The sequence below is a fragment of the Rhinolophus hipposideros genome, assembly GCF_964194185.1.
Source record: "Rhinolophus hipposideros genome assembly, chromosome: 11".
Taxonomy (NCBI): domain Eukaryota; kingdom Metazoa; phylum Chordata; class Mammalia; order Chiroptera; family Rhinolophidae; genus Rhinolophus; species Rhinolophus hipposideros.
Genome location: NC_138057.1, coordinates 71,113,297 through 71,127,108, shown reverse-complemented (window position 1 = coordinate 71,127,108; position 13,812 = coordinate 71,113,297). Strand labels below are relative to the sequence as shown.

The window sequence follows — 13,812 nt, the reverse complement described above, 5'->3', positions numbered from 1 at the left end:
AACTCAGATCTGACATTAAATACCATACCATTTTTCTTATGTTGTGTTGCCTCCCAGAGAGGAGTTGTAAGTTGCTAGAAAAGCAAATTCACATTGTTAGTTCTTACTGTATATGGATTTTAAAGGTTGTGATCTTTATTTTTATTATAAAAATAAATCTTCAAGTTTCTACATGAAATGTTTTAAAATTGCTAGAGTTCTTGAAATGTTTTACATTATACATGTGATACATTTTACAATATATTCATTTTATAATCAGAAAAAAATGAAGATAATAAAAGTAAAAGTAATACATGTATACTTGTTTGAAAATACATGTAGTAATACAAGTAGACAGTTTGAAAATCAGAATGAAATAAAACCCTGAAAGGACTGTTGCCCCTCGAACTATTGTTAGCATTCTGGTGTATTTATGTCTGGTCTGTCTTTAATGTATTAATTATTTTTTTCTATAGCAGTGTTTCCGGTGCATGTTATTTTTAAAGCAATATAGAGTGATTAGTTTCTAAGAACTGATAAGTTTTATTGCTATACTTGTTTTCATCTTTACTTTCGAGATAACATTTACCACATAGGGTTATTTTTTCTTATTGTCTTCTCATTGCAGGGTACGTATTAAAACAAACAAAAATGAGAAATCATTCTGGAGAAAATTTAAAATATTCTAATATGAATGGTTTAAGAGAATGAAATTATATTGTGATAAGCATGAAAACAAAGACTTGGGGTCTTATCTAGAATAGTAAAAAGCCCCCAAATAATAATGGGCATGTAGGCCCAGTAGCATTGTAGGAGCAAAATATTAAAAGCATATATATTTACAATTTTTTGATAAGAGTAGCAATGTGACCTTTTCTTGTCACATTGCAAATGGCATGTTATTTGAATGCATCTTGACCTAGATGTCCATATTCTGTTACAGAACTGTTAACTTTTCTGAGGTAACTTTTTATACTAAAGTTTAAGACTTTATCGGAACTTTTTTTTCCTTAAAAATTATTTCCATTGTACAGTTTTAATAGGGGGAGAGCAGGTAGACAAATTTTATACATAATGCAGGTTTTGACATTTTCAACCTGCAGAATACTTTGACATTTAAGATTATTTTATTTTTAGAGCTAAAATCTGGAGTGTCCTAGCACATCTTTTCCAGCAATTTTTATTATCACAATGGTACATATACAAAAAAGATCAGAATACAAGAAAATCTGGAAAGAAATCAGTACCTTAAATATTTATCACTGTGTGAGGATGTGCTACTTTGTTATATATGTGAAAAATATCATTAACACTATCAGACCTCAAAAATTATATGATTAAAAATGATGATATTTACATGCAAGTTTGATTTAATTCAAAGTTAAGTGTTCAGATAATAAACTTTTAAAGATGTCTTTCCCAATTAAGTTCATGAAGTTTCAGGGAATTCTGCTGTAATCACTTAAGAATTGAAATTTGATTAGAAAACCTAGAAAAAAAAGAATAAATTCCTACAAGCACACACTTAGCAAGACTGAATCATGAAGAAATAGAAAGCCTGAATAGACAGATTACAAGTAATGAAATTGAATCAGTAATTTAAAAACTGCCAAAAAGCAAAAGTCCAGGACAAGATGGCTTCCCAGGTGAAGTCTATCAAATATTTAAAGAAGAATTAATACCTATCTTTCACAAATTATTTCAAAAAAATTGAAGAGGAAGGAATGCTTCCAAACTCATTTTATGAGGCCAGCATTACCCTGATACCAAAACCAGACAAAGACATCACACACACACACGCACACACACACAATTACAAGTCAGTATCCCTGATGTACATAGATGCAAAAAAACTCAACAAAACATTAGCAAACCGAATTCAACATTAAAAGGATCATACACCATGATCAAGTGGGATATATTCTAGGGATGCAAAGATGGTTCAGATCAATCAATCATGATAAACTCATTAACAAAACAAAAGATGAAATCATATAATCATTTCAATGGATGCCAAAAAAGCATTTGACAAAATTTAACACAGGCCATTTATGTCAAACCCACCGCTAACATCACACTCAATGATGAAAAGCTCAAAGCTTTTCCTCTAAGATCAGGAACAAGACAAGGATCCCCACTCTTGCCACTTTCATTCAATATACTACTGGAAGTACACAGTCAAGACAAATAAATCAAAGGCATCGAAATTGGAAAGGAAGAAGTAAAGCTGTCACTATTTGTGGATGACATGATACTATGTATAGAAACCCCTAAAGACTCCACACACAAAAACTGTTAGAACTAATAAATGAATTCAGTAAATTTACAGGATATAAAATTAATATACAGAACTCGGTTATTACTAATAACAAGCGATCAGAAAGAGAAATTAAGAAAAAAATCCCATTTACAGTTGCATCAAAAAGAATAAAATACCTAGGAGTAAATTTAACCAACGAGGTGAAAGACCTGTACTCTGAAACCTATAAGACACTGACGATGACACAAATAAATGGAAAGCTATATGGTGCTCACAGATTGGAAGAATTAATCCGAAAATTTATATGGAACCACAAAAGACCCTGAACAGCCAAAGCAATCTTGAGAGAAAAGAAGAAATCTGGAGGTATCATGTTCCCTGATTTCAAACTCTACTTTAAAGCTATAGTAATCAAAATATGAAACCAGACACATAGATAAATGGAATAGAATAGAGAGCCCAGAAGTAAACCCACACATAAATGTTCAATTAATCTATGAAAAGGATGCAAGAATATATAGTGGGGGAAAAGTCTCATCAATAAATGGTATTGGGAAACCGGACCGCTACATGTGAAATAATGAAACTGGACCACTGTCTTACTACATATACTAAATAAATTCAAAATGCCTTATAGATTTGAATGTAAGACCTGAAATTACAAAACTCTTAGAAGAAAATACAAGCAATAGGGTCTTTGACATCAGTCTTAGCAATATTTTTTTGGACCAGACTCTTCAGGCAAGGGGAACAAAAGCAAAAATAAGCTAATAGGATTATATCAGACTAAAAAGCTTTTGCACAGTGGAAGAAATCATCAACAAAACCGAAAGCCAACCTACTGAATGGGAGAAGATATTTGCAAATCATACATCTGATAAGGGGTTAATGTCCAAAATATATAAAGAACTTAAAAACTTTATATATATAACTTTATGTATATATAACTTTATATATATATATAACTTTATATGTATAAATTTATATATATAACTTTATATATATATATAACTTTATATATATATTATATATATATTATATATATATATACATATATATATAATATATATATGTTTATCTCCTGATTAAAAAATCGGCGGAGACCTTGCATAGACATTTCTCCAAAGAAGACATACAGGTGGCCAACAGGCACATGAAAAGATGCTCAACATCACTAATCATTAGGGAAATGCAAATCAAAACCACAATGAGATATCACTTCACAGCTGTCAGAATGGCTATTTTCAAAAAGACAAAAAAATAACAAATGTTGGCAAGAATGTAGAGAAAAGGGAACCCTTGTACACTGTTGGTGAAATTGTAAAATGGTGTAGTCACTATGGAAAAACAGTATGGATGTTTGGATGTTCTTTTAAAAATTAAAAATAGAACTATCATGTGATCCAGCAATTCCACCCTGGATATTTATCCAAAGAATACGAAAACACTAACATGAAGAGATATATGCACCCCATGTTCATTGCAGCATTATTAACAGTAGCCAAATATGGAAGCAACCTAAGTGTCCATCAATAGATGGATGGTATAAGAAGATGTAGTACATATGTACAATGGAATATTACTCAGCCATAAAAAATGAATGAAATTTTGCCATTTGCAGCAACCTAGATGGACCTCGAGGGCATTACGCTAAATGAAATAAGTCAGATAGAGAAAGACAGATACCATATGATTTCACTTATATGTGGAATCTAAAAAAAAAAAAAATACAAAAACCCCACATGAATAAACAAACTCATAGAAACAGGAAACAAATTGGTGGTTACTAGAGAGGGGTTGTTTTTTAGGGGGTGATGAAATAAGCAAAGGTTATTAATAGGTACAAATTTCCAGTTATAAAATAAACAAGTCACAGAGATGTAATGTACAACATAGGGAATACAGTTAATAATATTGTGATAACTTTGTATGGTGATAGACGGTCACTAGACTTATTGTGGGGATCATAAATATCAAATCACTATGATGTATGTCTGAAATAAATAAGATATTATATGTCAATCATATGTCAATAAAAAAGAATTGAAATTTGACGTTTGTTAATAACATTTTCATTCTTTTGGTTTTTCAAATATTGATCCAGTTGTCAGACCATTTCATTTCACTACCTCATTCTTTCTTCTCCTTTTTGTAAATATTTCACTAGTAAGAAAAATAAATCAAATAAAACTGTTTACAAATAGTTTTATATTGAACTACATTTAGCTTATGTAAAATTTCATTATAATCCTAGATTTCTTTGAGCTTACTCACTTATTTCTGTAATAGTAGTTCTGAGTTTCTCTTTACATCCCTAAAGAAGGAATGTAAATTACACTGCACTTTTTCATTTCCCTTTTTCAGATGTTATGCTTCTTCAATGCCTGTCGAATATCCTTACTAATCGAGTACCAAAGGAGTATTATTACAGAACACATAGTCATAACTTTGCTCGCCTCCTTTCTTTTCATTTTCTTTATTAATTAATTGTTTTCATCTTAATTTTGAATTTTTAAATATAAAAATGTATGGAAAATAATATCACAAATATCCATGTACCCATACCTACAGTCAATAAATATTAACATTTTGGTATTTTGCTTAATATTTATACACATGTGTATATAGTTATATATTTGAAATACAGAATTTCAAATAAAGTTGGAGTCTTCTCTATTTTCTTCCCTAGTTTTGTTTTTCTCCCTCCCTCTACAGAGACAAGCAGAGCATAAAATTTACCTAGACCCTCTCAGTCTATATTTAATTTCTATTACATATGTATGTATCCATCTGCTTAGTGTATTCTGAATATATTTGCTTTGTATTGTTCAGTGTGGTTCTTAAAATTTTACAAAATTAGTGAGTACTCTCTTGCTGTATGTATCATTCTGCAATTTGCTTTCTTCAGCCAACATTTTAAAGATTTATGCATGTTCATACATATAGGTCTAGTTCACTTATTTAACTACATTATCCCAATGATTAAAATAGTATAATTTATTTTCTTTCAATAGATCTTTAGATTGTTTTTATTTTTTCTTCGCAAATAATTGGCCTGCTTGTAGTATGTAGTCCATCAAGAAGGGCTTATTGCATCTTTTCTCATGCACCCAGCCTTTCCCTAAAGAGTTTACATTCTCGTGGGGAACACAAATCTATAGACCTGGCCAGTGTAGAAAGAAGATGGGGTAGAAACTGAACTCTGTCCAGTCCCTACTGCATAACTTCTTCTGGTTGACTCTTAAGGTCTTTTGTTTGGAGGTATGATTTAAATAAAGTTACTGCACTTTCAGAGTAAATCTTTAACTTCTTAAAATATTTTGCTTCCTTTAGGTGCTTGTTTAAACTGCCAGGAAAATAGCCAAGGGGACCACTGCGAAGAATGCAAAGACGGATTTTATCAGAGTCCTGATGCCACTAGAGAATGTCTTCACTGCCCTTGTTCAGCAGTGACATCTACAGGCAGTTGTATCCTAAGTAAGGCATTTTTTGTTTGTTTTTTTTTTGTTTCTTCTTTACAGCGTTGTTTTTAGAGGAAAAATCAGCGAATCAGTTATCATGTGTGTTGATAAATAAAGTTCTGGATGCTATAGGTGAAAGGGTTTATAAAACAAGTTAAGGGATTCCTGTGAGGAATTCACAATCTAATCCAAATACATGTATGCATTGAGACTCGAGGGAGGGATGAGGAACTTTTTGTTAAAAGCATATTTTATTACATCTGTGATGACTAAAGAAGAAGGGAAAGAAAAATTATCTGAGTGCCCATTCATCACATTCTTCAGATTTCTTATGTAAACATATTTCTTTTGTTTTCTACCTGAATAGGTTCTCTGATGGCCCATCATCTCCCCAATAAACTGGACAATGAATAAATAAAGTGTAGATTATTAGGTTGATTCCATGTGTCTCTTAAGTTTGAGAGGAGAGGGTTTATAAACCTTTTTGAGGACTAGTACTTGTTTTTCATTTTCACTTGTAGCTTGAGACTGTGCTAAATTATTTTGTTGTTCTCTCTGTTTTAGCATTGGGTGAATTGGAACCTAAATGTGTCCAGTGTAAAAATGGTTACACAGGCCAGAACTGCAATAAATGTGAAAATGGCTATTACAATTACGACAGCATCTGTGTGAAGTGCCAGTGTCATGGCCACGTGGACCCAATTAAAACTCCAAAGATTTGCAAGCCCGAGAGTGGTGAATGCATCAACTGCCTCCATAACACCACTGGGCTTTGGTGTGAGAACTGCCTAGAAGGTTATGTCCGAGACCACCAAGAAAATTGCATCAAGAAAGGTAAAAACTTCACCTAAGGTTGTAAATTTAATATCTAAGCCTAGCATTGAAAAGTTCAGGACAGCTACCTTTAGCTTTGTAAAACCTTCCAGTCCCAACAGAGGAGTTTTCTGGAAATTGTTTTTCATAGATGTTTGCCTAAAGAGATTTCCTTCCATTCCTGCTGCTCTCCTGTTACTTCAAGGTCAACTCCAGAAATTTGGGGACCAAGACAAAGTCATTGCAGTGTTTTCACATTTTCTCTTCATCTACTTTTATTTTTATGTCAATAATTTAAAAGTCCTATCATTTTTCTTTTATCCTTTGCTTCCTGTATTCTCATCATGTCCAGTGATCACCGAAGGTCTTTTTTAAGTAGGGTACTATAATCTGGTTAGAAACAAGAGTTCATTCTAGCATCTGTCCTAACTTTGGGCCTGAGGTTTGCCATGTGTGATGGAGGAAAGAGTAGTAATATTCCTTTTGATTTTTTTTTAAAAAAATAATTCTTATGGCAAAGTGTTTCTTACAGGGAGGTTCAGTAAGAGTTTAGATACACATTAATGTTTAGAAATTCAGGATGAGTTAAGAATATTCAGGCTTTCTTAGGTCACAGAGAGATTAGACCATGTTTTTCTACAAACCATTCTTTGCTATTCTGACAGATGCTGAATACCGAGTTGATGGACAGCCGGTATTTGGCCAAGTGCCATCCTTCTGCCATTTTCTTGATACTGTCATTCTGTTGTGATCAAGGCTAAAAGACTCAGCTTAAGTCCTAACACTAGCTTGGAGATCGTGTCCCTCTGTCCTGTTTCCCATTCAGAGGCATATCTTGTCCATACATAGCTGACAGGGCTGTGATGATTTTTCATATTAGTTATTAAATAATATAAAACATGCCTCTTTTTAGGATAGATTGGTGTGGCTGACTGTGGTGATGAATTATAATGGTAACAATTATTTTGTTGAGTGACTACTATGTGCCAAGCACTGTAGATATTAACCATGATAATGTTATATAGTTATTCAATCCTTCCCCCAAACTTTGCAAAGTAGATATTATTATTCCCATTTATGGATGAGGAACCTAGTTTTAAAAAGGTTGGCTGACTTATCTATAACCACACAGCACTACCTGATTCCAGAGCCTTTGGTGTTTCCATGAGCTCTGCTGCATTAGAAGTCCAGCGTATAGTACATCCATGATAAAATAGCTATAATCTACACAGAGGAAGAATGACTACACAAGCAATTAAAGGAAGGCTCTCTTCTCCCTTGGCTGACATCAATTTTGGACATTTAAATTGTGTTATTCAGAAGTAATTAGAACTACAACTTTTCCTATTTTGTTTCTGCTTCCTTTGAAGAGAATTTTAAACTTCTGAAATTTCATCAGATATGCTGAACCTATTTTAGTTCAAATGATTGTCATCTATCCCTGTCACTTTTAACCAAGTGATTTAGAACTCAGCAGTGACATATTTACTGCCTTTGCAGGAATTCATATGAATCTATCCAAGAATAAAGAAGGATGGAAAACTCCAACATTAGAATTTTTCCAAAGATTTTAATATAGATATTACACATTTTGGACAACGGCTGTGCTTGTAATAATCAAGCTTTCCTAGACCCTGATTCTTTTCACTATATTTCTTTAAAAATTATTTTTAAATTGCATGACCTTAAAGCGGAATATCATGTCAACATGCCATATCAACCTCCACTCACATGTATTTCTTTTATTGTTTCTTAAAACTAGATAATTTTGTCTTTTACATTTCATTCTCTGTTTTTATTTTCAGAAGTTATTGTTCCAACACCTGAAGGTTCCACCATTTTGGTTTCCAATGCCTCTTTGACCACATCCGTGCCCACCCCTGTTATAAATAGTACACTTGCCCCCACAGTCCTGCAAACTATTTTTTCAGTAAGCTCTGCTGAAAACAGCACGTCAGCTTTAGCCGATGTATCATGGACCCAGTTTAACATCATCATTTTGACTGTCATCATCATTGTGGTGGTGCTGCTGATGGGATTTGTGGGGGCTGTATACATGTACCGGGAGTACCAAAACCGGAAGCTCAACGCCCCCTTTTGGACCATCGAGCTGAAAGAAGACAATATCAGTTTCAGCAGCTACCATGACAGCATCCCCAATGCGGATGTGTCAGGACTCTTAGAGGATGATGGCAATGAAGTGGCGCCCAATGGGCAGCTGACCCTGACGACACCCATGCATAACTACAAGGCCTAAGGAGCCAGGCCTGCGCCGGGAGGTTAGACCGCGTCAGCCCCGGGGGCGGGGCGACAGGCCTGGGCGGAGCTGCCGGGAAGCGCAGGCACATAGCGCGTGGGAAATTCCAGGTACAAATTCATAACGCACTTAGCCTATGGCTCTCAGTTTCCCCAAGAGGAGCCGAAGTCGTCACTGTCGATAAGGACTTGAAGGAAAGTATATTTTTGTACCGAGCCACATGGAAGTAGAGAAAGGCTGGACCCCGTAGTGCAGCCCCAATCCCCTCAGACCTCCAAATAGACTCCTGGGCAGTGTTCACTCAGCCCGTGGACACAGGAAGATGGACGCGGAGGGGTGAGGACTGCTGCAAGACTTCATCTCCATTCCAGAAACACATTTTTTAAAAAGGAGGGTCAGGGATGATATTCATTTTACTGACTAAAAGATACGTCATTGAGGGAAAGCTGATGTGTGAGCTATATCACAGTAAACAATTTTGATAGATTCTAGACTGGAAGCAGAAAAGTCCCAAGGAAGGTCTTTATAGAAGTTTGATTCTTCCTTCCAGAATACTTGCCGGAGAGTAGGATTAAGGCACAGGGTAAGCTTCTAAGGGTAGAGAGAGGAAGGCAACATCTGGGAGCTGGAAGTGACAGTCCTCCTTAGGGTCTCCGTGTAAAGGGCCAATTGTCTAAAGAAGGAATATTCTCACCTCTAGGGAAATAAGTGTATATATTTAATGTAGCATATCTGGTCAACATTGTATTTGTATCTATTTGTAAAAAAACCAATCAGGTCATATTTTATCATCTAGAATGTATTTGTACAGCAGTTAATGGTGTTGTAAAAAGAAACTATGGGGATTGGTAAAAATACTGTAAAATAGGTGGCAATATTGCTAGAGCTGGGCCTCTGGTGAGCGTCAGTCATTTTTAGTCCCTCTTTGGACATTGTTGAAATTTATAAGAGGTTGAATGTTTCTAATCTTTCTTCCCCTTTCTCAGCCTAAAAGTAGAATTATGTGTTCTTTGACTTATTATAGATTCAAGCAATAGATTTTGAAGTCAATGATTGTTAAGCTGGGACACAGGCTGCACTCTCCAAGCTACTCACCTAATTAGCCATTAGCCACTCTATATATCTTGCGTAGATTAATGTAGAGATATCCTCATTAAAAAATTTGTTTTTTTTAATGTAAAAAAATAGTCTTCCAAAGGAATTGGAATATTTTAATTCCAAAAGAAAAGCCATCGTATCGCTTGGGGTCTCCGGTTTTCTTGCCTGTGAAATATTTATATTTCTTCTCGCCTCCTGAAAACAATACGTCCTCCATTTGAACACAGCCTCTCACTTGTGCTTGAGGTGTGCACCATCTCTGCAGCGCTGCATTTCTCCAGTCTTCGTGTCCGGGTAGAGGGCAGCACTGTGGCGGAGTGAGCATGGTGAATCCTTGCTTTTAGATGCAGTGTTTTCTGGAGGCCGTCTGCTGTTGCTCTCATCTATTAGGCTCTTCACAGCTTGTGGATTAAACAAGCCAGGACAAGTCAAATTTAGGTATTTATTAGGAGGGCCAGCACCCTGTCCAGTGGTTAGAATAAAGGAAAGGCTCATTAGACCTAGGCAATCCGAGCTGACCGCTTTATATGAGTTCTCCAGAGCAAAGCCTGGAATTTGACCATTCCTCTGTAGGAGATACTAAGTTATTCTCGGGGTTTAGAGGGGATGCTCTGGAGGGTGGCCTGGTAGACAGTGTGCTTCTGGTGAGCGGAGGTGCTGTGGCCATTCTGCCATTGCTCATGAGTAGAGAGTCCATTCTATTACGGTAGGCTCACATTTCTACAGCCCTTTGCAGCTTTCAAAGCATCTTTCCATATGTGTGTCTTTTGTTCCTCCCCAAGGAAGTAGTAGTCCCATTTTACAGATGAGGTTAAATGTCTTGTACAAGGCTACACAATGTGTCATTATTAGGCTTGGAATTCAGACTCCTAACTATGGAGCACATACTCTTTCAACAATGTGCTGATGCAGAAATTGCATGGCCACAGACACCGGAGGCTGGGAGGAAGACTCCCATCTGTGAATGTTTCTCATGTTGTTGAGTACAGCTACCATCCAGGACCATACGGCTATGAAGGACTTTGTGGAAAGAGCACAGGAGGATTACTCTCTGAAACCAGTTTTGGCCATAAGAAAATAAAAATAGCAGTTTGCGCTTCATTAAAGTGAACTACCCTTTCCCCAGCAGCTGCCACATACGTGTGTACAGGCTGTGCACTGCACAATTTTAAGGAGTTGTGCAAAGTGGTGTACCTGCCTTTTCCCCAGGTTACCACGGCCTCAAAGCCAGGGATTAAGGGTGCTGAGACACAGACGTTTGTTAAACAGAAGTTAACCCAAAATAGAAAAAGGGATTGTTCATTGGGGTCTAAGAGCCAAAGCCAAACAGTCCAGCTTCTGGTCATGTAGAGATTCCTTGAAACAGACTTTAAAAGATATTGCAAAAATTGAATCACAAAGAATATTTACTTTTAAATACTTCCAAATTGTCCAATATCATGCTTTTAATTTTTCCCAGTGGAAAAAATTAAGGACTTAATTTTTTAAAATATCATTTTATGTCCTGCTTTTTGCTGGTGGAAATAATTTTGCTCTAAAATATAAATATATCATGAAGTGATCTACACCAAAATCAGACTAGAAAACTAGTATGGAATGCATTACACAATATTCATTGCTCTAGAGGCAAGATCCCCATAAGCACAGCATTCACTACCACAATCCCATCAGTCCTTTACAAATACTAATATTGGAATAGTTTGTATCTGAAGATTAGAAATGGGTTTGTTTTCAAATAAGATAAGACTAGTGTGCATCTTATTGATAAATGACAGATACTGCTATTCAGCGATATTTTTATCTTCATCAATTCATTTTAGTAAACCTTTAAGCATTTCTGACAGATGTCCTAGGTAGTGTTTTTAATATGTCTGTCCTCATTTTCACCTTCCTCCCTCCCTCCACACTCTAGCTCCCAGAGGTTGCTTATTAATGGAATTTCTTCAGTTATAGAGAAAAATGATAATAAAAACTAAACCTCATTTATACTAAGGTCCTATGATAGACTTAATGTGTTACTCTTAGGGATACCTGAATTTTAAGAGAGGAGAAGAGAGCAGACATGGGATGGGAGGAGAGAGATTTTTGGGGGAGAGGATTTGTAGAAGCGTCAAATTACTTGGCACTTTTGAGCCCCAATATTTGTGGGAAAATTGACTGTGGAAACAACACTCAGTGACCCGCACGTTCACTTTGGTCAGCTGAGTGCCTTCAGGATGGTTCGCCCTCTTGTGCTGTTTTGGAGGCAGAGAGCTAAAGCACCAGTACGTCTTCCTCCTGGCAGCCTCAGTAGGAATTGGGTTGTTAGATCATTCATTCACCTTGGTCCTGTGTTGTTGGTAGGACACATGGTGAGCACAGCACCACTGGTAACGAACATTCCCTGAGTCGTACATTTTGAGGTATGTGGGTAGGTGTTGAATTAATTGACACATCTGGAGGAAAGCTCTCTGACAAAAGTGAAAGACGTGGACAGCTACCCAGTGTAACCTGTTTGAGGAAGGAGGTCATTTCTGGCCTCATCCATGAAGAACCTTTGGCCTGTTACAATCTTCTTCGTAGGAAAGAGTTTGGGCACTAAAACGAGTTTGGTGTGTGCAGGGGAGTAACAGAAAGCTAATGCAAGTTTTCTCTGTAACGCGGACCCAGTAACTATGCCAAGGAAAAAAGCAGGAAAAACACACTGATTCATCTGGAAAAGTCAAACACTATCAGATGAACTAAAGGTTATGGATCATTGAAATGTCACTGGTTGAATGATGCTTTTTCAAAGGCGTTTAGGGATCTTCCTTGCTACTTATGCATGTGCGGTAACTGCAGCCAGCAGCCCTCGGTGAGCCCAGGGCTTCCGATTTAACTTAGTCCAAAATCTAAATGATTTAAAATTCAATTTTAATGCTGGGCGCAAGCACTCTGTAATACATTCAATTTCAGCCCAAGCAATTAGGAATGTTTCTGAAACATTAAACTTGTATTTATGTCACTAAAATTCTAACACAAATTTCCAAAATGTGGCTCATACATATGCTGTACTAGGCTTCATGATGCATTTCTAAATTTGTGTATGATTTGAATATATGAAAGAATTTATACAAGAGTGTTATTTAAAATTATTAAAAAATAAATGTATATAATTTGTACCTATTATAGATTTGTTGTTTTACTTTTTTATGTGGTCAGAGTTGTTGGGAGTCTTTTTTTTTTTTTAACAGATATCACAGATAATTTATTTTCAAACCACTTCGTGAAAAATCTTTGAAGCCTTCATTTATTGCTTTTTGTTTTAAGAGGTTCCTTTAAAGAATGTTTTCCACTTAGGGAAAAAAATGCCCCATGAAGAAGATTCCCCCTCTTAGAACAAAACAAAACAAAACACCCTGCAAAAAAAAGCACACATCAACATATATTCTTTTTCGTGCTTTTGCTTGTCCTCTCAGATCCATTGGGATTTCCCTGAAAATGTTATAGAAAAAACTTGCTTCCTTTTGGATTTCTTTTTCATACATGTAAAAAATTTCCTTTCTGGAGTATAAATTTGAAGGGCCACAACCATGTTCCATGTGTTATTTAAATACCTGGTAATGAGAGTCCATCTTTTTATTATTTCAAGGTACCCTTGAAGATCTTCTATTTTGACCAAGTTCAGGTGTGTTTAGTGGCATGCCCTTTAGAGATCCAAGGGGTACTTTGAAAAAGAAGAAAAACGGAGTCAGACCTTTTTATGTACTGAGAGCTTCATAAACTTCAATTGGTTTATTGCACTTTGGTTGTTGATATTTAAACAGTAAAACCCTGCTTTTCTTTTCTAGTCATACAAGAAACCAAGTTTTATTAGCTTGTAATCCTACCCTATACACTTATACATGTGGTTCTGTACATGTAGTTCTATGATGTACATGAATTGGGTATTATTTTAAGGAAACAGAATGAGCATGGCAGAAATC

At 35.7% G+C, this 13,812-nt stretch overlaps 1 protein-coding gene across 2 annotated transcripts in view; it reads left to right on the top strand.

Moving 5' to 3' along the window:
• The window catches only part of MEGF9 (multiple EGF like domains 9), an 83,713-nt gene extending 70,700 nt beyond the window's left edge, over positions 1 to 13,013 (top strand). For both annotated transcript variants that reach the window (XM_081067464.1, XM_081067465.1), the window contains 3 exons: positions 5,573 to 5,716; positions 6,265 to 6,534; positions 8,319 to 13,013. In XM_081067464.1, coding sequence (XP_080923590.1) covers positions 5,573 to 5,716; positions 6,265 to 6,534; positions 8,319 to 8,770 — 866 coding nt within the window. In that variant the 3' untranslated portion in view covers positions 8,771 to 13,013. The remainder of the gene's footprint in view (positions 1 to 5,572; positions 5,717 to 6,264; positions 6,535 to 8,318) is intronic.
• Positions 13,014 to 13,812: the final 799 nt, after the last annotated feature.